Source organism: Asterias amurensis, chromosome 12, assembly GCF_032118995.1.
Source record: "Asterias amurensis chromosome 12, ASM3211899v1".
Lineage (NCBI taxonomy): Eukaryota > Metazoa > Echinodermata > Asteroidea > Forcipulatida > Asteriidae > Asterias > Asterias amurensis.
This window is the reverse complement of record NC_092659.1, coordinates 20,824,977-20,846,431: the sequence shown is the minus strand read 5'-3', so window position 1 is coordinate 20,846,431 and position 21,455 is coordinate 20,824,977. Positions and strand designations below refer to the sequence as shown.

Sequence of the window (21,455 nt, the reverse complement as noted above, 5' to 3'; positions counted from 1 at the left end):
CCACACAATAAACAAAAATCAACAATAAAACAAACTGTTGCAAGTTATTTTGAATTAACATGAAACAAGTCTAAATCTGGTTCGTTGTACATATTGTTTTAATTTGAAAAGTGTAACAAAAAATAGTAGGGCCTAATTCATGTCACAAGGGGATGATATTTTATGTTAATTTCAAATGTACTGTTACTCAGAATTAGAGCATATATATACAATGTGCTCCTCAAGTGAGGAATGTGCATTAATCATACAGCTATATAAATGTTGACTTAACGCTAACTCTTGACTCAATATAAATGCACAAATTTATTTAAGCCTGAACAAAAAATTAAATTACGTTAGAACTGATTTAAGACTGGACACTATTGGTAATGGTCAAAGACTGTACTCTTCACAGTTGGTGTATCTCAACATATAATGCATATAAGATAACAAACCTGTAAAAGTTTCAGCTCAATCGGTTGCCGCCGTTGCGAGATAATAATGAAAGAAAAAAACACCCTTGTCACACAAAGTTGTGTGCTTTCAGATGCTTGATTTTGAGACCTCAAATTCTAAATCTGAGGTCTCAAAATCAAATTTGTTAATAATTCATTCATTCATTGATTCATTTTTATTAAAAAACCAACTGGCAGCACAAAGCTGAATAATGTGGCCTTACAAGATAACAATATTGATAAAATTGCAGAGATAAATACACAAAAATTGCACCACCACGGGGTACATAGGAACATTATATAAGAAGATGACAATAAGTAAAAATAAATATTAGATAAACCACTAAAAGACACTTAAAAAAATGCACATGGTGTTGTGGGAACTCTCTTATACATTGAAACCCCACTATGGAATAAACCAGCTAAAAAGGGAACCCTAGCAGTTAAAAACTGAACAGATGACAAAAACAATGATGGCAAAAATGGGAAAACAAATTTGATAAAACAGGATGTGGGAGACCCTCATTTATGAGGGCATATAGCATTGACAAAAAATATTTACAGCCCACACGTACACCAATAAAACAAAAGCAAATATGGAAGCTCCAGTCTAAGAAGATTGGTTTAAAAGTTGAGTAAGGAATGGGATTGCACTATTGCCATAACGCTTAGTCCTATGTTTAGGCACCGTATATTTAGTAGCACTACCTGCGAAGTCCCATACTGTGAGTGTTGTTGTTATGAGGGAACCAACCAGCATATATATCTATCAGAGGTACTACATTTTACAGAAAAATTAGTACATAATTGATCACGTAATTCTTTCTTGAAAACTACATTACTTCAGAGGGAGCAATGTTGTATACTATTAACCTCTCCCCATTACTCGTAATCAAGTAAGGTTTTATGACAATTATTTTGAGTAATTACCAATAGTGTCCACTGCCTTTAAAGCCATTGGACCCTTTCGGTTCAGAAAAAAAAAAAAAAGTTCACAGATTTACAAATAACTTACAGGGTTTACAGAAGGCAATTTTGAGCATGGAGCTATAAAAAGCTCCATGGTTTGAGTGTATCAGAAGGCGGGTCATGTGATGTGTACATCTGATAAGGTTGGTTCATGCATAGAGTAAGGACAGAGGTTCATGCATGTACTGACCCAAAAATGTAGACCATGTCTGCATAGTTTAGCTGTAGGCATAGAGCTTTAGAGAATGTAGGTCAGGCACATTGGAAAGTGATCATAACTGGAAATCTTCCATCTGACAGTAGCAAAAAAACAAAAAATCAAACTGTAATTTTAGTAAAAAAGAGTGTAATCGCATTATGATATTGTACTAGAGTGTCAATTTTCAATGATATTATGTTACAGTTGAGGTATCGGATTGGAAGCATGCATACCAGAAATGACATATTTGTCATTGTAAGTGACACATGGAATGGAATTGGTATTGCACTTCCTGGTGTACGTTGTACATTGATTGGCATTTAGTGGGACACACTCTCTGAGATTGCAATTGATTCATCATGGATACACTTCATGAACCGCAGCATTTTAAACCAGCAAGGTAAGAATCTTGTACACTGAACGTCTCTGGCCTTTCAACTTACACATTACGTACTTATGTAACAAGCAGGGAGGATTTCCTTCCTCCGAGGTACAATAGTGAAAAGCAGTAATGTATTTTGTAAAATAAGTTATTTTATTATCTGTGACAGTTGCGATAGACAGTTAGGATTTACTGTAATGTTAGTTTGGAGAAGATTATCCTCAAATACATTTGCTCTGTTCGTTTGTACTATAAGCAGACTGTTGCCACATATTATAAGCAGGCATGTTGCCATAGTTACTAAATAAGAAGTGTTGTACTAAAGTAAACATGTAGCCTACTGTCGTCAGTAAGTTCACCCAGATGTTGTTCTGTATGCCTGGTACATTGAACTGACTATTGTACACATTATACACACCTAGTGCTTGTAGTTTTGCCACTAAAACAAAAGGATTCAAGGATCTCAAAACGCCTTGGACCTGTCTTAGATTTCATCCAAGTTGATATACTGTTGCTTTCATTGTAACCAAGTACCCAGCCATGTCCAAGGATTGTCTCAGTTCACTACTAGCGTGTGTGCATGATGAGGACAATTAATGCAACAGTATAGAGGTATACGTGTAGTGTACAGAATTCTATCATTTTACTTCCTGCTATATTTTACTTTGATGCATTTTGATTAACCTTGTAATGAAACACCACACCAACCTTTTTATTTCTACTTGGGGTACAACAATCATACATAGAGGAATCATTGGAATCAACAAAGAGAAACCAAGTACAAAGCATTTCATGTCCAAAACTAGTGTAAAAAAACTAATTTTTTAGTTTTTTAAAATCCGTTTCAGGAAATTGTCCGAGTATGGAGTATTTGAGTGTAGGCCAAAATTGTTGTTAATCACCAGGCCGGCTGGCAGGCATGGCATTCCAATTGTATGTCTTTAGTATCTTGAGTTTTAAAACAAATAATAATATTAAATAATAATCAAGGTTTATTGAGTCTTGTACTGTTAACAAGGGTACTCAAGGTATTTACATGTAGTATACATTAAAAGAACGCTATTGAATATTCATTTTTATTTTGGCATCGATGCAATGCAAAATTTGTAATCTGTTTTGCACTATTTTCTCGTGATCCAGATGGCCGATCGATTTCGAACTTCTACAGCAGGTTTGTCAGTCTATGTATGGTGAATTACATAAAGTGATTACACTGCCAGCAACTGTTTTGTTAGCAAAAACCAATTCTGTATTGTTCCTTTAAATAAGGATAGGTCATTTAAATTATGAATTGTAAGACCCATTAGCACCTCGTAAGGGTTAACAAGGTGCTGCGGTGCATTCAGTTGCCACAGCCAGGACCACGGGGTGAACCCTTTTCTCTTTTTTGAGTGCACTTGATTTTTTTACATGCATTACAACGGTCCAGGGACCAACGGCTTTACGTCCAATCCAAGTGACGAGGCAACGGTTAAGTGTCTAGATTCGAACCCACACTGCTGATCAGAAACACCAAATTTTGAATTGGGTGCTCTAAACCGCTCGGCCACGACACTTGAAATGTACCAGATAGTGAATGGAGGACTCATAAAGGCCTAAGATCCTTCACTAATCTGTATGTTCCATTCACTTGCACCACTTACATGTACTCTATGGTCCTTGTTAGATGATTGCATTAGATCTAAGCGGTCCGTGAGTCTTTTTAAGTCTTCTTTCAAACGTCATTAAAATGATCTCCCATTATGTACAGCTTCCCATCCTATGTAATCGAACCACATCCATCTCTTCAATACTTGTCTTGTTTATTTTCAGCTTAAAAACTGTTCTGCCATCTGGTCGCTTTTATTACGAATTCGTTTTGTCATGTTTTATGTTCATCTGTCCTTTTGTCTGTTTGTCTGTCTGTCTGGGTTGTCTTGTTTTCTTGTCTGGCTGGCTGTTTTTCAAGCTCATGCTTACCAAAACGGCTTGTACTCTATTTATTTATTCATGTTTACTCTTACTTAAAGATATAAGTGTTGCTTTACTGAGTAATACATGTCAGAGATGCCAAGTCAAGAGGCCAGCTATGCATGAGATTTTTCAAAGAAGGGCGTAATAAAGTAAGAAACTCTGTCAAACTTATCTGTGTTCGACGTGCTTGAGCTTTGACGTCAGTGTGTTGCATTGTTATGACTGAGACGACAGTTTTCGGATTTGTTCGTGCGCGTATAGTCTTGGTGCAAGACATTCTCGTTTTCCTTTCACACACAGTGCGGCCAACTAACTGACAGCGCCTGCATCGCCCATACCAAGAAACGTCTTGCACCAAGACTAGCGCGTAGTATCCGAAAACAACCAGTTTTAAACAGAGCTCCAGCTGGTCATAAAACCGTTTCTCCATAAACGGGAATAGCGAAACTGTCTGAGGTATAAAGAATTGAGACAGAAAAATTGCACAATACCAACAATTAAAATAGGATTATGCAAATAATAGTACAGTAAGTATTGAGACAGATTAATTGCACGATGCCAAGGCATTGCGACAGAATAATTGCACAATATTAAAGCAATTAAGATAATCGCACTACCAAAGCATTGCCACAGGATAATCGCACAGTATCAGCATTGAGAGAATATCATTGCACACTATCAAAGAAAGTATTGGATATTTGAACAGCACTGATTCTATACAAACTTAGCTTTCAGGTTTGATAAAAAAAAAGTTAAAAAAATTATACTCCGAAGTAATAAACTACTTTTTAAAAGGTATTTTTAAAAACCTGAGAGTTTTTTTGTTGTCCCTTTCCTTGGGGCGATTATTATGAGTTGTCAAAAAGGACTGATGAATCGTAGTCTTCCAATAGTAATCAAAATTGTTTATAGTTTTTAAAAAGGGAATAAAATATTGACTCAATACCGGGTATGTTTATGTGTTTAACCTAGAGTATTGGATGTATTGGCCAGCAGTAGGCCATGCATGGATCTCTTGATGAGGGTTAGACACACCTTGATGCACTTGACATCACTTGACATCATGGCAGGAACATACTGTAACGTTATGGTGAAAGATGATAGTCATAGTGCTGCCCAACAGTATTCTAAGGAGATGATTAATGTTTCATATGAAATCAAGGAGACAGGCATGTGCATGTAAGTATTCAAATGGCCTCTACATTACAGAAGCTGAATGTATCATGCAAGCTGTGAATGTATGATACTATTTAAACACTGGGCTTTTTTTGCACATGACATTTTAGGCAGCTTTAAACATGGTTTCAATCCTAGGAGTGTCAAACCTGATATGGTACATGTATGATATGACAATTGCATTAAATGATTCCAATCTGCCTAACATTCCTGCAGTATCAATGTGTGCATTCTGATGCAAAGTAGACAAATCATAATCATGTAAGAAATTATAACACAGCAGGTCTGGCGATTGTGTCAAGTTGATCTACCACTACTAGTAATGTTTGTGATATGCTATATATATGCACCGTATTGTTTATGATGTAGGCCCTATGATCTGATATTGTGGTGCAACTAAACAAATGCAATTTTTTGTTTAACTCTATCAGGAATCATTAAATTCAGCTTCTACTTGGATACTTAGGGTCCACAAAGATATGTAAAGCTGCAAAGTGGCAAAACATATTCTTATTTTTGTCCTTTTTAAGATCTGTAGTTGCATGGTTAACCTTTAGAACACTTTTAGGCAATAAAGCTATAAATACAACAATTTTGTGGTCATACTTATGTCTAATTTGTATCCTTTTGCACAAAATGGTAGTTTAAAATATCGTTTTACTTGTAATTCGTTTTTTCACAAAAAATGGTGTAGTGACTAATTTCAAACGGGAGTAACTCAGCAACACAATACACCCCAAAGCTTAGACACATACCAAATTACTGCTGCTGATGTGTTCTTTCCAGCCATGCATATAACTCAATTTTTGAAATTGCAAACATGTGACTCATTTTCACAGAGCGGGTCACTTTTATCAACTATTTTATTGAAAAGAAGTAAGTTTTTGTTAAAGCTATAGCAACAAACCTACACCATAAGCACAGCAGGCTATGAGCTACTTTTAATCAAGTGTAAAAAGGATTAGCCATGTGTACAGTATTAAAATTATCATTCACACAACATTCATGTGTAGTGTTTATTGTAACCGTTACAGTCACAGCATGAACAAAGCTCAATTCTTAAAGCAAAACACATTTTTACTGTTATTACAATCTTTTTTTGTGTGAAAACTTAGCATGTTTTTAATCTGAGATAATAAAACATTTTTTGAATGGTTTACAATTGGAACAAATAACAACAAATTTATAAAGTAGACACAGTTATAAGACATTTGAGTGTGTAAATTTTCACAAAGCTGGCAATGCTCGTTGAGATGGTGATACTGTATTATCAATTTCATCATTTTTTATCAATTCAGTCCTACATTACACTATGCCAGTGATGCCAAGGGAAATTGACAATAAATGATGCACCTAGCATGGGATGGTCCCTGTAGAGCCTTTGGCCTACATATCCTTATCAGATTGTGCATCAGGGTATTGCTAGCAAATGCTGCTCAATATTGATAAACCATGTACAGGTCTATACACTGGTAAAACAAATTTCAGTTACCTTCCCTCAGTGTCCCAATGAGTTCAATGGATAAGTGGCATTTGTTGTATTTCTGTCAGGTTCAGGGATGCATTTAAATGCAGTATTTATCACATTGGACCAAATTCTGCCTGTCCCTAAGTGTTTTATAACACACCTTGATTTAATTCAACAATTTACCCATGAGCAATTAAGACAAAAGCGATTCAACAACAAAAGGAATTCATTTAATTGCCCCAGATTCAGTTGTTTAGTTGCTGTTCATCACATTCACATCATGAGAGGGTGAGCTGTAACCAAACAAAACATGTAATTCTAACAATGTCGATGGGAACTATTCCCCACAAAACATGCGTGCGCGAGGTCTTGATGCGTGTCGATAGTTCACGGTGCACAAATCTCATACCATGTAAGTTAATCCCATGTGGCCGTGTTTCAGCCAAACGAATTAGCAACAGGGTGTGTTATCTTTCAATTTCCTTTTAACTTTTATACATCGCATGCAATCAACACGGGCTTTCCTTCAAGGTTGTGTACACAACTTTATGCAAATACATTTAGTGTATTTTTCAGTGAGATATTGTTATACTGCTACATGTACATATATTTAGACCTGTACCTTACCCAACCTTTATACAAAGAGCAGGGAGTGACTACACCAAAATGACCTTGACAACCAATCCTTGTCACTGTGAAGCATTTTGTGAAGTTTTTAAGACTTGAATAACAAAGAAGTATCAATTATGTATTGTTGATATCAATGCTACTTGTACAGCTTGTTATTTTAGCAAGTTTACAGTAGGCCTATTGCAAATATTACTGACGTACATTGTGTATTTTGCTTTTAGTTTCAAGTCGGCATTTCCTTGTTGTATTCAAACTTGTATCCTGATCCTTTGAATTGGAAACAAATACATGTACTTGAAACAAAGTCATGTCAGTGTTCAGATTGTTTATACATGTACATGTATATTGGTATATTCAGTGACTTTGTATGTTTGTCAGAATTGTGTCAGCTGATGGTCGGGTTGTATCAAGGATTTTCTTTGTGAGCTTAAGATTTCCAAATACAACATATTGTTGAATAATGAGTGCAACAAGCTCTGAAGATGTTACATGTACCTTTAAAGATGATGCATGGAGGTAGGTACCTGTTATCATACAATTGCTACATGTAGTGTACATTTTGGTGAACGCTTGACAAAACTTTCACAAAATTCAAACAACATGCAATTCCATTACATGCAATTCCATTACATTTTGGAGAGTTTTTAGCAAAAAAGATAAAGTTGTTTGTACTGAGATTTATTGGTTTTGTGCCACAAGTCCCCAAAATGTAACTTTTTATAGAAAGGTTTGTGAAGCATATTTAAACATTTTGACACAATTGGTTTTATGAATGACATGGGGGTACATTACATACAACTATAACTATCACCAAGTGGTACGATTGACAAACTAGTAATGACAGCGGAGGACACCCTTTGCAGATGCAGTTATTTATGTCACTTATGAACTTTCAATGTATACAAACTAATTAGCCCTATCTGATGTCCATTATGTCAGATTGTAAAGTAACATCCTGGTATCAACCATGTTTTAGTTTGGTGTTAAGTGTGTAAACAGGTTGATGTCATGTAATTGTAGATGGCTTGTTGATAAATACAGCCATTTTAAGCATTGTAATTAATCATATAAACTAAAAATAATATATCATATAAATTAAAAGATCATTAATTCAAATATTGATTAATGCCATAAATGAAATTGAGATACGGTTGCATCCAACAGATAATCAAAATAACGGTAGCGTGGAGAATTGAAAATGGGGGCAAAAAAAACAGAAAAGCAAAAGCTTGTGGTAGGCATGCCCTGACAAACAAAAACTAATGGACTAACATGAACATTAACAAGTATTAGGTACGATATTAAAACCATTGGACCCTTTCGTTAAACAGTATTGTCCAAGGCCCACACTTCGTTTATCACAACTTCTATATCAAATAACAAACCTGTGAAAATTTGGGCTTAATCGGTCATCGGAGTCGGGAGAAAACAACGGGAAAACCCACCCTTGTATCTGCGCATTTCGCCGTGTCATGACATGTGTTTAAAATAAATCCGTAATTCTCGTTAACGAGAATTTATATTGTGTTACTGTTTTCTTAAAAAGTAAAGCACTTCATGGACTAATATTTCAAGAGAAGTATTTCACCACTACCTTCTGTAAACCCTGTAAGTTATTTGTAAATCTGTGAACTTTTTTTTTTCTGTACCGAAAGGGTCCAATGGCTTTAAACTAAGACAGAATAGACTCTATGCAAACTTAATTGACATCACAGGGATGCAACTTTTTTTTTACAACGATACGATACATTAGCGTAACCTCATTTATCACTCTATCACATATTACAGTGCTGTCAAGCAACACATGTAGAACGTGGTTTAATCCAATACAATACACTATCAAGTTGGTATGATGGATCTAGGCATACATGTAAGCTTGAAATTCTGAAAAACATAGATCACATGAGATGAATTTTATAGTAAAACCGAGGTGCTGTTTTCTGTATGATCACGATGAGCGACTTAACAGCCAAGATACAATGTTATTCTCTTTTCTGCATTAGAAAAATTATACAACCTTACAGTGAGACTTCATAGTTATAATCAAGCAATTTGATTAACTTTTAATACAGTTTTGTGTCATTATTTCATCGAGTGTTCAAATTAAATTCTAAGTTTTAACGATTCAATAACTCTTATCATAGTACCAACTACCTAAACTTCAGATTCAAACTACCTGTAGCCACGCCACTGGCTGACATCCAGAGCTCTAGCAATGCAAAGGTCCTACCTTCAAATCACACTTGATTCATTTCATGTGGATTATTATCACAGAACTTAGGAAAGTACAGAGTATACAGTACGTGCTTTAAAGTATACATCGGTGTAAGGTGGAAAACAAAACTAAATTAGAGAAATCAATCACAAACTATTTAAACTGTTCAATGAATGCTTGCAACTAAAGTCGTCAGAAGAGAGGTCTAACAAAAAGAGAAAAAGGGTAAAACAAGTATTCCCAAGGCCTTAGAACTGCTTCATATTATGTACCTCATCCCTTCAAATTGCTTTATTTCTAGGCGGAGGAAATATAGCCTAATGTCATGAATGTAGGAGGACTCTTTCTCTGTGCTGGAAACAGAGACACATGTACAGGGTCATAGATAGGCCTACTGGGTTAATATCCGGGGCAGACAATCTTACTGGATTAACATTCCATGGCTGCATGCATGTTTTTGGGGCAGTGGGATATGGACCATTTATTCCTTGTTGTCATTTCCAGGATATAATTCCAATTGTGTTGAGAATTAAACAATAGACAGATTATGCTACAAATGTCACGTGACCTGAGATGGGTAATACTATTACACATCAACAAACACGGCATATTGCATATCAATGTGCGTTAAAAACGCACAATATTGTTGCATTTCTTTTGTTCTAGAAAGCACTGAAGAATATTTTGGAGTGTGTACCATGAGACTTTACGGTGGCTGAACAATGCCAATTATGGGTACAATGTAGTAACCATTCCACCAACTAGGAAATTTTAGGAGAATGTTCATATGATGTCATGTGTTTAGTGCACGGAAAGTGCGGTTTTACATTGCCCTCATTGAAATGATTTCGATTCCAATAGTTTCAATAAAAATCTTCTAAAGAAGCTGGATATTCCTTTACTTTAACCCCCAAATTATTTTATTAGAAGTGGTAGTTGTCAGCTAGAGTCGGACAATTTCACGGTCTGCCTTGGCACAGCCCAACTTCACGCCGTGCACAACACTTTTAACCATGGCGTGTGAGCTCAATCAAACCTCAGTGATTTCTGTAGTCTAACCATAGGATCACAAGAAACCTCTCTTGTAGAATTAATATGTCAAAATGAAAATGTGATGTAAATTAATGTCACAACATTCACCTTTATTAGAAGGGCTTTGTTTTGAGTTAAAAACTTTGTAATTTATCGAAAATACAGCTGATTATGGTCCATCAAACCGAGTCTTCCCTTGACTTGACTGTGTACAATGTAATTGTGTTTTTCTATACCCATCTTAGGTCACGTGATCATGTGTAAACATTGGTAGCGCAATCATTCTATTTTATGCATGTTTAAATATACAGTAGTGTATGGTGAGTTATACACTGTAAAACAAGACAAGCAAAGACAAAAGAAGAGTCAATAAACATGTGTGACATTTTAGAAATAAATAAGGTCACATTAGCAGAATCTTTCCTGAAGTCTTGAAAATGCCACACACAACATAATTGATGCTAAATACAGCGCACCATTTACCCAAATTAGGCTAAGTGTGACTACAAAACATACATTCTTGCACCTCACTGGTGCAAAGGCAATAAAACAGAGAACGTCATAAAACAGAGATCGTCAATAAAACAGATCGTTTTGGGTTTTATTTTTCTATATATGGGATTTTCTGTAATATTTTTGTAAAATTAATCTTTTATAATTCAGCTTTTCATGTAATATAAGTTATCACACAAGTGTGAGTGGAATACGAAAAAACATAGCGCTTATCGTCCCATATCTAACGAGGCCGAAGGATGATTGTTGGCTGTTATTGTGTTTAGAGGCGTTAACATGGCTCGTTTTTCGTCTATTTCATCTCAGAATGACTAGCAAAGTGTTTAGGAGCATCATGTTTCTTAGAAATGTTTAGGTACGCCATTTTGCTTATCGAAGAGTTGGCTGTAATTAATGGAAGTAATTTTGTATGACAAGCGTCAAACATGCAGTGCGCAAAGTTTAAAATTTCAGAGCGTTATTTCGTGATCAACAGCATGCACGCGCACAAAGTTTAGAATGTGTTTTTTGCATGGTTCGTATATGGAGCGTGTTAAATTGACATTTCACAATCCGCACTGTGTAATAAAAACAGAGGAAGTAGGATATAAAACAGAGCTCGTAGCATATATGTTTTTATCCCCCTAGTACTGTAGTTCAAGCTTCTGATTGGTGGATTAGCGCGTACTGGAAGATAAATACATTTATAGACTTTGTGGCTTGTAGTGTTTTTTGTGTGTTTTATAGATAATAGTTTTATGTAAATTTTGTAAATTTGTTGTATAAAAGGCCGAAATGAATTTCCCATTATGGATAACAAAGTGAATTGAAATTGAATTGGTATTTAAGCAATCATTCATCATTCTCACAAAAAAACTAGTGACTGTAAAGCACTACACATGATGAACTTGCAGGGTACTTTCCAAATCTCCAATGAAACTAAACAATTGGGGTCTGTGTTTGGGTGGGTTGCCTGGGTCCAGAACCTGTTGACCTTTTAGCTTGATAATAAGTTCCATAATGAGAATTAACTTTTAATTGTACAGTTTTGTTGTGTTGTTATCCTGTGTTTATCATGCTACACACAATGCATATAACGCAACATAATTCATCAAATGTGGTGCACAGACAAGTACACAGACACGTACAGTCCAAAGTTTTTCCAGCAAAAGACATGAAAGAGGATACATGTATGATAAAATTGTGTTACGTAGTGAACAATTTGATAGTTGAATTTTCCTTTGATGTCTGCCAAGATGAACAATCGTACGTTTTTGTATTTTGTGTTGTGCTTGCAATGTATATGGAACTACAATTGCTTACAACTGGAATAGCATATTGTTGATTGCCATATACAAGCAGTGATACATGTACTGCATATACATGTATATTATGTGTTGTATAAAGTATTGAGTAACAGCAGCAGACTCTCAATTCATGGATTTATTCTTTAATAACAGTCTTATCCCTTTCTTTTGAATTTCAGGAAGCAAAGCAGTGGAGATCTACAGAGTCGACTCAAGACAAGGAAGTTGCTTGGAGTAGGAGAATGTGAAGATGGCTCAGTACCAGTGTCTAAGGTAAGGTACCCTAGTCAACCCTGGCTCAGTACCAGTGTCTAAGGTAAGGTACCCTAGTCAACCCTGGCTCAGTCCAGTGTCTAAGGTGGGGTACCATAGTCAACCCTGGCTCAGTCCAGTGTCTAAGGTAAGGTACCCTAGTCAACCCAGGCTCAGTCCAGTGTCTAAGGTGGGGTACCATAGTCAACCCTGGCTCAGTCCAGTGTCTAAGGTAAGGTACCCTAGTCAACCCTGGCTCAGTCCAGTGTCTAAGGTAAGGTACCCTAGTCAACCCTGGCTCAGTCCAGTGTCTAAGGTAAGGTACCCTAGTCAACCCTGGCTCAGTACCAGTGTCTAAGGTAAGGTACCCTAGTCAACCCTGGCTCAGTCCAGTGTCTAAGGTAAGGTACCCTAGTCAACCCTGGCTCAGTACCAGTGTCTAAGGTAAGGTACCCTAGTCAACCCTGGCTCAGTACCAGTGTCTAAGGTAAGGTACCCTAGTCAACCCTGACTCAGTACCAGTGTCTAAGGTAAGGTACCCTAGTCAACCCTGACTCAGTACCAGTGTCTAAGGTAAGGTACCCTAGTCAACCCTGGCTCAGTACCAGTGTCTAAGGTAAGGTACCCTAGTCAACCATGGCTCAGTACCAGTGTCTAAGGTAAGGTAACCTAGTCAACCCTGGCTCAGTACCAGTGTCTAAGGTAAGGTACCCTAGTCAACCCTGGCTCAGTCCAGTGTCTAAGGTAAGGTACCCTAGTCAACCCTGGCTCAGTACCAGTGTCTAAGGTAAGGTACCCTAGTCAACCCTGGCTCAGTACCAATGTCTATGGTAAGGTACCCTAGTCAACCCTGGCTCAGTACCAGTGTCTAAGGTAAGGTACCCTAGTCAACCCTGGCTCATTACCAGTGTCTAAGGTAAGGTACCCTAGTCAACCCTGGCTCAGTACCAGTGTCTAAGGTAAGGTACCCTAGTCAACCCTGACTCAGTCCAGTGTCTAAGGTGGGGTACCATAGTCAACCCTGACTCAGTCTAGTGTCTAAGTTGGGGTACCATAGTCAACCCTGACTCAGTCCAGTGTCTAAGGTGGGGTACCATAGTCAACCCTGACTCAGTCCAGTGTCTAAGGTGGGGTACCATAGTCAACCCTGACTCAGTCCAGTGTCTAAGGTAAGGTACCCTAGTCAACCCTGGCTCAGTCCAGTGTCTAAGGTGGGGTACCATAGTCAACCCTGACTCAGTCCAGTGTCTAAGGTGGGGTACCATAGTCAACCCTGACTCAGTCCAGTGTCTAAGGTAAGGTACTCTAGTCAACCCTGGCTCAGTACCAGTGTCTAAGGTAAGGTACCCTAGTCAACCCTGACTCAGTACCAGTGTCTAAGGTAAGGTACCCTAGTCAACCCTGACTCAGTACCAGTGTCTAAGGTAAGGTACCCTAGTCAACCCTGGCTCAGTACCAGTGTCTAAGGTAAGGTACCCTAGTCAACCCTGGCTCAGTCCAGTGTCTAAGGTGGGGTACCATAGTCAACCCTGACTCAGTCCAGTGTCTAAGGTGGGGTACCATAGTCAACCCTGACTCAGTCCAGTGTCTAAGGTAAGGTACTCTAGTCAACCCTGGCTCAGTACCAGTGTCTAAGGTAAGGTACCCTAGTCAACCCTGACTCAGTACCAGTGTCTAAGGTAAGGTACCCTAGTCAACCCTGACTCAGTACCAGTGTCTAAGGTAAGGTACCCTAGTCAACCCTGGCTCAGTCCAGTGTCTAAGGTAAGGTACCCTAGTCAACCCTGGCTCAGTCCAGTGTCTAAGGTAAGGTACCCTAGTCAACCCTGGCTCAGTCCAGTGTCTAAGGTGGGGTACCATAGTCAACCCTGGCTCAGTCCAGTGTCTAAGGTAAGGTACCCTAGTCAACCCTGGCTCAGTCCAGTGTCTAAGGTAAGGTACCCTAGTCAACCCTGGCTCAGTCCAGTGTCTAAGGTAAGGTACCCTAGTCAACCCTGGCTCAGTCCAGTGTCTAAGGTAAGGTACCCTAGTCAACCCTGGCTCAGTACCAGTGTCTAAGGTACCCTAGTCATAACTCTGGCTGAGTACCAGTGGGAATGTCAAAAGAGTTGCCAATTTATCAATCGGGAATAAAGTGTAATCTTGTTAAAATAATTTTAAATAAATAAAATCATGTGTTTCCTTCCGTCATGGTTTATTGAGTGCCTTTTTTAAGAACTAAAAAAAGAATGTCACATTTTGGATGATTGAGGAAGTTGTACTGCAGTGATTAACTTTATCCATTCTATCCATTCTATGCCTTAGATCAGTCAGATCCTGGGCAATGATGACCACTATTTGCTCACTCTGCCAAATGGACTCAGGTTATGGCAAGTTGCTACAGCTTTGGTCTTCAGTGCTGTAGCCCTGCTGGTAAGAAAAAATACAGTTTTTGTTTTTATGCAAAAAAAAGAGGACATACTAAACTGTACAGACACTTTCTCCTGCTTATTTATTGGACACATTTGGAATACCTGTAGAATTTTTGAATCTCTAAAAACAATGTTGAAATAAAGCAAAATGCCCCAGGATATCCTGATCCAAAGTACTCTACTAAAATGTGCAGAAGGTCATTTAGTTTGCTGAGTCATTTGATGTGCATGTACAATGAGTCTCACGCTGTAATGTGGACATTGGTGAATGACCATTAAATGAGACGTGAGACCAATGGTAAATTGCAGAAATCAATCCACACTCTTTAGGAAATATGTTGAGGTTTCAGAAAAAAATTGTCTTCATAAACTCGTCTTAAACAGCTCAATCTAGTTGTAGGGAATAAGCAGGAGTAGAGATTAGATCAATAATATGGTAATGTGACTGCTTTTGAAGAACTGTCTATGAGTGGAATAAAAGATACACTTCAGATATTCCCTTGATCTAGATGTAATCCCCCATGTTGATGCTCATACTGCTGTTAAAGGGCTTTTAACAAGATGGTTATTACCAGTCTATCCTCATTTAAAGACTCTAGACACTATTGGTAATTGCAAAAAATAGTTAATGGCCTGACGTTTCGACCCTAGCAGAGTCTTTCTCGAAGGCTAAATGACAACACAACAAACATGAACAGGTAACTAAGTGAAACAAAAGCAGTGAAGTGGAAATACATTAATGGGGTTAGAAAGCATGCATAAAAAAGCAGGGGGTAAACAATGAATAGGGGGACAGGAAAGGGGGGGAGGAAAGGGACTGGCTTGACCACAAGCAAGAAGATGGAAACACAAAGGACAACATCAAGGGTGGTGAGGTTGGGTAAAAAGTAATTAATTAGTGAATGAGGCTCAGGCTAAAAGGCTAGGGGGAAAAAAAGAAGACGGCAAAACAAAAGGTTTATTAGTCGTTTCCTTCTTGGATGTTCAGACCATGGGGTTGAATGGTCTGGAGGCGTCTAATCCAGAGTTTCTCCCTACTCAAACGCACAGTCTCTCCGTGGTTGCCTAGTGCCTCTATGCCCTGTAAGATCATGTCAGAAATGGAGTGATTAGGAAGATGGAATGTAGGTATTGGTGTTTATCTGTGGGTTTAACAAAGAGATCTGTGGTTAAGCCTTCATCTGTCTTGAGAACCTTGACATCCAGAAAGTGTGTATCCTTGGTTGAGTATTCGCTCGTGAATTTGATGGTCCTGTGGAAGGAATTGATGTGGTTAATGAAAGCTTTGAGGCTTGCTTCATCGCTTGTCCAGATGAAAAAGATGTCATCGATATAGCGCCACCAGACCCACGGGCGGCAAGGGGCTGACGCCAACATGTGCTGTTCAAGATGGCTCATGAAAAGGCTCATACGAGTGCCCATTGCAGTGCCCTGTACCTGTAGGAAATTCTTACCCATGAAAGAAAAGTTGTTTTTTGTTAGAACATGTTGCATAAGGGATACAATGTCTGAAATGGACGGTGATGTGTGACCACTTTTAGCCAGAGCTGAAGAGCAGGCAGCAATCCCTTCATCTTGGGGAATGTTGGTGTATAGAGAGGTTACATCAAAAGTACCGATGATGGCTGTGTTTGGGACCTGCTTCTGAATACCTGCGATTTTGCGGAGAAAATCTGGAGTGTCATGAATGTATGGTGGAATCTGCGGCATTAACGGCTTGAGGAAACTGTCAACAAAAAGAGAAATGTTCTCAGTGGGGGAACCATTGCCAGATATGATGGGTCTTCCTGGGTTGTCTGGTTTATGTATCTTTGGAAGGAGGTAAAACCTGGCTGTTCTGCAGTCGACCGGGGAGGGAAACTTGTGAGCTTTCTTGGAGAGGTTGTCACAGTCAAGCATTTCGTCCAGTGTTTGTTGAATCTCCTTTGAGAAGGTGCCTGTTGGATCAGTGTCAAGCGGTTTATAATTAGTTTGGTTGTTCAGTTGTCTCATGGCTTCATCGATGTATTGCTGGCGGCCCATGACAACAACAGCAGAGCCCTTGTCGGCTGGCTTGATGATGATGTATTTCCGTGCTCGTAGAGTCTTAAGAGCCTCACGTTCTTCTCTAGGGAGGTTGTCATGAGTCCTGTGGGTAGAATGATCATTCGAGTTAATTTGTGAACTAACAACCTGCGCGTAAGTTTCAAGGGAAGGAACACGGTTCTTAGGTGGTACCCATTTACTCTTACAGTAAAATGGCTCAGGATCCATGGGTGGTGAGTCGAGGAAGAATTCTACGGTAGTAGTCAGTAAGGTCCTGACTAAGCTCAGCCTGATTAACTGTGGGAGGAGTAGGGCAGAAGTTGAGTCCCTTAGAGAGAAGGTCATTTTCTGCATCTGAAAGGGTACATGATGAGAGGTTAATAACTGTGGATTGAGGGGCCGACGGTTCAGCTTCAGTGGGTACATTGCGTTTGAATCGTCTCCGTCTGTGATGTTGCTGTTTGGAGACAAGATGACCAATCTTGCCATTTCTCCTAGAAATCAGAACAGATTCAAGTTTAGTTAAACCAGCTTCGATCTCACTGGTGAATTGCTCAAAACGGGCACTTGAGCAGATGGACCTAAGTTCCGCTTCAAGATAGGATATATCTCGGTTGAAGCTGTTGAGACAAACATCACAGTGTTCTGTTAGAATACGAATGAGACTAAGTGGCGTACTATGGAGTGTGTTGCTCCACTGTCTGCGGAGTGGGGTACACAAAGACCCAAGGGCTGGGTCAAATTTCACCTGTAAACCTGTGGGAATGAAACGGGTTAGTGTGTAGAACCTGTAATTGTCTCGATGATACGAATAACGTAGTGCTTTCTCTTTTAGTTTCCTAAGTTCCTGAAACAAGCGAACGCAACTTTGGTTAGACATGGTGAAAAAGAAACAAACAGGAGCAAATCTGTAGAGAAAAGCAATAAAAAATGTTAATAAACTGAGGCTGGCGGTAACACCAAGGGATGATAATCTAAAGAGGATAAAGGGTGGTTCTGAGAAGAACCTTTGGTTTCAATTGGAGAAAATGTTAAGTTGACAAAAACATGAATAAACTGGGGGAGGAAAACAACATTAAGATACAAAGGGAATTGCACTAAAAAGGAGACAGATTGGTAATTGTCAAAGACCAGTCTCACTTGTTGTAACTCACATAATTAACAAACCTGTGAAAATTTGAACACATTGGTCATCGAGGTTACAAGATAATAATGAAAGAAAAAACACCCTTGTCACACAAAGTTGTGTGCTTTCAGATGCTTGATTTCGAGACCTTAAATCCTAAATTTGAGGTCTCGAAATCAAATTCTTGGAAATTACTTCTTCAAGAATGAGCCGTTTCTCACTATCCGCAGCTCCCCATTACTCGTTACCAAGTAAGGTTTTATGCAAATTATTATTTTTAGTGTTCACCAATAGTGTTCACCAATATTGTCATTAAGTAAGGACACTTGTCAGCTAATTGATATTCCCCCCCTGGTAGATAGGCTGGAAAAACTATCCCTCCTCAACTCCCCCATGCACCAAGACTGGCTCCCTCCAGCTAGAAACAACAATTTGAGGAATTCCAATAATTAGTCTGACTACCCTTTTGAATAGGCAGTAATATTGTGGTTTAAAGCCATGTTTTTGGTGCAATTGCTCACTACTTTTTTACTTGCCTCTCGCTTACTGCTCTTAGTGCAATTGTTTATTTGCTTCTATTTGTGTTTAACTTTTTTTAGTTTATTCTAATGCTCCATATTTTAAAGTGCATTCAGCTTTGTCTGCAATGTTTGAATGCTTTTAATAAATGAATAATAAATAAGTAGGTTAAGTAGGTTAATGCCCCATATTGTAAGTTTGCTCAATGACATCATGACAGATTTAACCAGCAACATACATGGCGTGTTATATTTCCCTGGATGTCTCATGGGGATGCAATTTTTTATTTAAAATAACTGGAACAAAATGTCACAACGCTTTGTTTTATCCACACAAATAGGACTAGTGGTGATGGAAATAATGCTATGCTATGCCAATGGAGACTGTGAAGTTGTCCAACTCTAGCTGATACAGCTATCCCTTCTATTAAATCAAATAATTTGATGGTGAAAATAAAGGAATTTGCAGCTTCTTTAGCAGATTTTTGTTGAAAAAATTGGCAGCAAAATTGTTACAATGAGGGCAATTTAAAACAACACTTTCTGTGCACTAAACACATGACATCAGGTGAATATTTTGTATAGGCTTTCCTTGTTGGTGGAACTGTGGTTACCCATTACTGGCATGTACAGCCACCGGTCTTTGGTACAAACTCCAGAATATTCTTCAGTAATTTCAAGAAATGCCTTGATTGAACAATCAAATGCAACAATAATCGTGTCTTTGTAAGGCTTGTTGATACTCAGTATGTCATGCTTGTTGATCTTTAATACCCATCTCAGGTCAATCACGTGACTTTGGTCGCACACGCAGTCTTTTAGTGCATTTATAAGTGTTTGATTTGTGTGTTTTTTTTGCAGGCCATCATGTTTCCTGTGCCATTATTTGATGCCATATTTGCCTCAAACTGTGGTCCAGATGCTATATTGCCCATCCGTCTATTTGGTGCAGCTTTATCATGTATGTATTAGTGATTGATGGTTAGTACCATGGTGTTGTAAATACAATGATGAATAAGGGGTCACATGACTTACTCCATATTTGCACATGTTTGAATGACTCCAGGCTCTTTGTTTAGTAATTATGATGAGATGAAATATACTTTGACTTGGACTTGATATGCTCTGTGATTAACGCTGTGGTGTCAAGCCAAAAGAATTGTATCAAATGTGCCCTCAACCAAAAAAGCAGCAGACAAACTAATATGCCTCTCTTAAAGACAGCTTGGACACTCTTGGTAATTGTCAAAGACAGGGTTCTCACTTGGTGTATCTCAACAGATGCATAAAATAACAAACCTGTGAAAATTTGAGCTCAATCGATCAGTCGGAAGTTGCGAGATAATATTGAAAGAAAAAACACCCCTGTCACACGAAGTTGTGTGCTTTCAGATGCTTGATTTCAAGACCTCAAATTCTAAATCTGAGTTTTCAAAATTAAATTCGTGGAAAATTACTTCATTCTCAAAAACCACTCCACTTCAGAGGGAGCCGTTTCTCATAATGGGTGTGTTCGTTTACAATGTAGCTTTCCTGGGTCGACCCCGTCGTGTGGCGGGTTTTTCCCCAAGAAAAACGTGTGCAGATAATTACCCACCTTCGTCCTGGAAAAAAAACGCCACACACCGGGGTCGACCCAGGGGAGCTAAACGAACGCACCCAATAGTATTATACTACCAACCTCTCCCAATTACTTGTTACCAAGTAATGTTTTTTGCTAATAATTACTTTGAGTAGTTACCAATAGTGTCCACTGCCTTTAATATTCATGCATGACGTCATAAGTCTTACCCAAAATGAGGCTACAGGCGCACATCCGCCACCACTGTAATGGCTGCTCCTATAGCTTTTTTTGGCTTAGCATTGTGACGTACCTCATGCATAAATATTAAGAGAGATCTGTTTTAACATTTGGTTGAGTAGAAATGTTTTAGAAACATCCCTAGTCTGCAGATTTAGGCATTGCCTGAACAAACTTACATTATTCTTGATAACGTAAGTGACTATTAAGAGATGTTGATGTTTTGTATGTGCAGGTCTTGGGCTGTTGTTCTGGAGTGCTGTCAAGTCAGTTAGTAGATACATCATTAGATGGACATTGCTGTCACAAGTTTTATATCTCTCTATTCAAGCTACAGGTAAGAGAGACAAAGCAGCCTTAATTGCTTAATCACACACAGACTTGACAAAGTTGTTTGAAATACATGTTATACATTATTTTCATTAGACAACAACACTCTCAATAGTCATTACATGGTGTTACCGCAAACCTTCCTACATGTATAACACTCTCAATCAAAACTTGATAAATGTATTCAGTCATCCTAATTGTCAATTTTTTTTGGGGAGTGGCAGTCAGACATGTCAGAAGCTATAAAAACATTAACTGGTGTGTAGCCAGGAATCAAACCTGAGTTTATGCTGGCAGCAGATGCACAAACCTGCGACGTTCAGACAAGCATGTCAGCTCTCTGCCAACTGAGTTATGTAATGAAACAGAAAGTTACATCCTCGTCTGAGTGACGCTTGATGAACAGCTTCTGGCTGGCAACCCCAAACACAGATATTGACTGACAGGGAGACTGGTTAAATAGCTATTGAGGTCATACATGTAGGTTCAACTATCACTCAAGTCAATTTGTCAAGTGTTTGTTGTTGAGTGCACAATGCTTTGCGTATAGGTCTTTCTTTTACATTTTCTTTAAAGGGTTTGATACCTTTTGCAGGTCAAGTTGCTGGCAATGAAGATGTTTGTAATACAATTTACCTGTAGAAGTTTCAGCTTAATTAGTCATAAAGTTTTGAATGAAAAAGTGAAAATCACAGAGCAATGTTTTCGGGAGATGTGTAAATAAGTTGTATGCTA

At 38.4% G+C, this 21,455-nt stretch overlaps 3 protein-coding genes across 6 annotated transcripts in view; 1 reads left to right on the top strand and 2 right to left on the bottom strand.

Annotated features, from left to right (window-relative positions):
• LOC139944889 (tumor protein p53-inducible protein 11-like) overlaps nt 1–21,455 on the top strand; it is a 45,402-nt gene that overhangs the window by 18,460 nt on the left and 5,487 nt on the right. The window contains exons 2-6 of one of the 4 annotated variants that reach the window (XM_071942047.1): nt 1,807–2,002; nt 12,437–12,530; nt 14,814–14,921; nt 19,451–19,550; nt 20,626–20,727. In XM_071942047.1, the coding sequence (XP_071798148.1) occupies nt 1,962–2,002; nt 12,437–12,530; nt 14,814–14,921; nt 19,451–19,550; nt 20,626–20,727 (445 nt within the window). In that variant the 5' untranslated portion in view covers nt 1,807–1,961. Of the gene's footprint in view, nt 1–1,806; nt 2,003–4,951; nt 5,117–6,243; nt 7,728–12,436; nt 12,531–14,813; nt 14,922–19,450; nt 19,551–20,625; nt 20,728–21,455 lie in introns of those variants that run through there. The other 3 variants (XM_071942045.1, XM_071942046.1, XM_071942044.1) reach the window with 3 other exon arrangements.
• The window catches only part of LOC139944888 (uncharacterized), a 90,818-nt gene continuing 73,674 nt past the window's right edge, over nt 4,312–21,455 (bottom strand). The window contains exon 30 of the mRNA XM_071942042.1: nt 4,312–4,388. Coding sequence (XP_071798143.1) covers nt 4,348–4,388 — 41 coding nt within the window. The 3' untranslated portion in view covers nt 4,312–4,347. The remainder of the gene's footprint in view (nt 4,389–21,455) is intronic.
• LOC139945337 (uncharacterized) lies at nt 16,010–16,942 on the bottom strand. Its single transcript, XM_071942688.1, has one exon. The coding sequence runs from the start codon at nt 16,940–16,942 to the stop codon at nt 16,010–16,012; it is 933 nt and encodes a 310-aa protein (XP_071798789.1).

Coding starts and splice junctions, on each gene's coding strand:
- LOC139945337 (XM_071942688.1), bottom strand. CDS start 16,942: ATGGGCCGCCAGCAATACATCGATGAAGCCATGAGACAACTGAACAAC.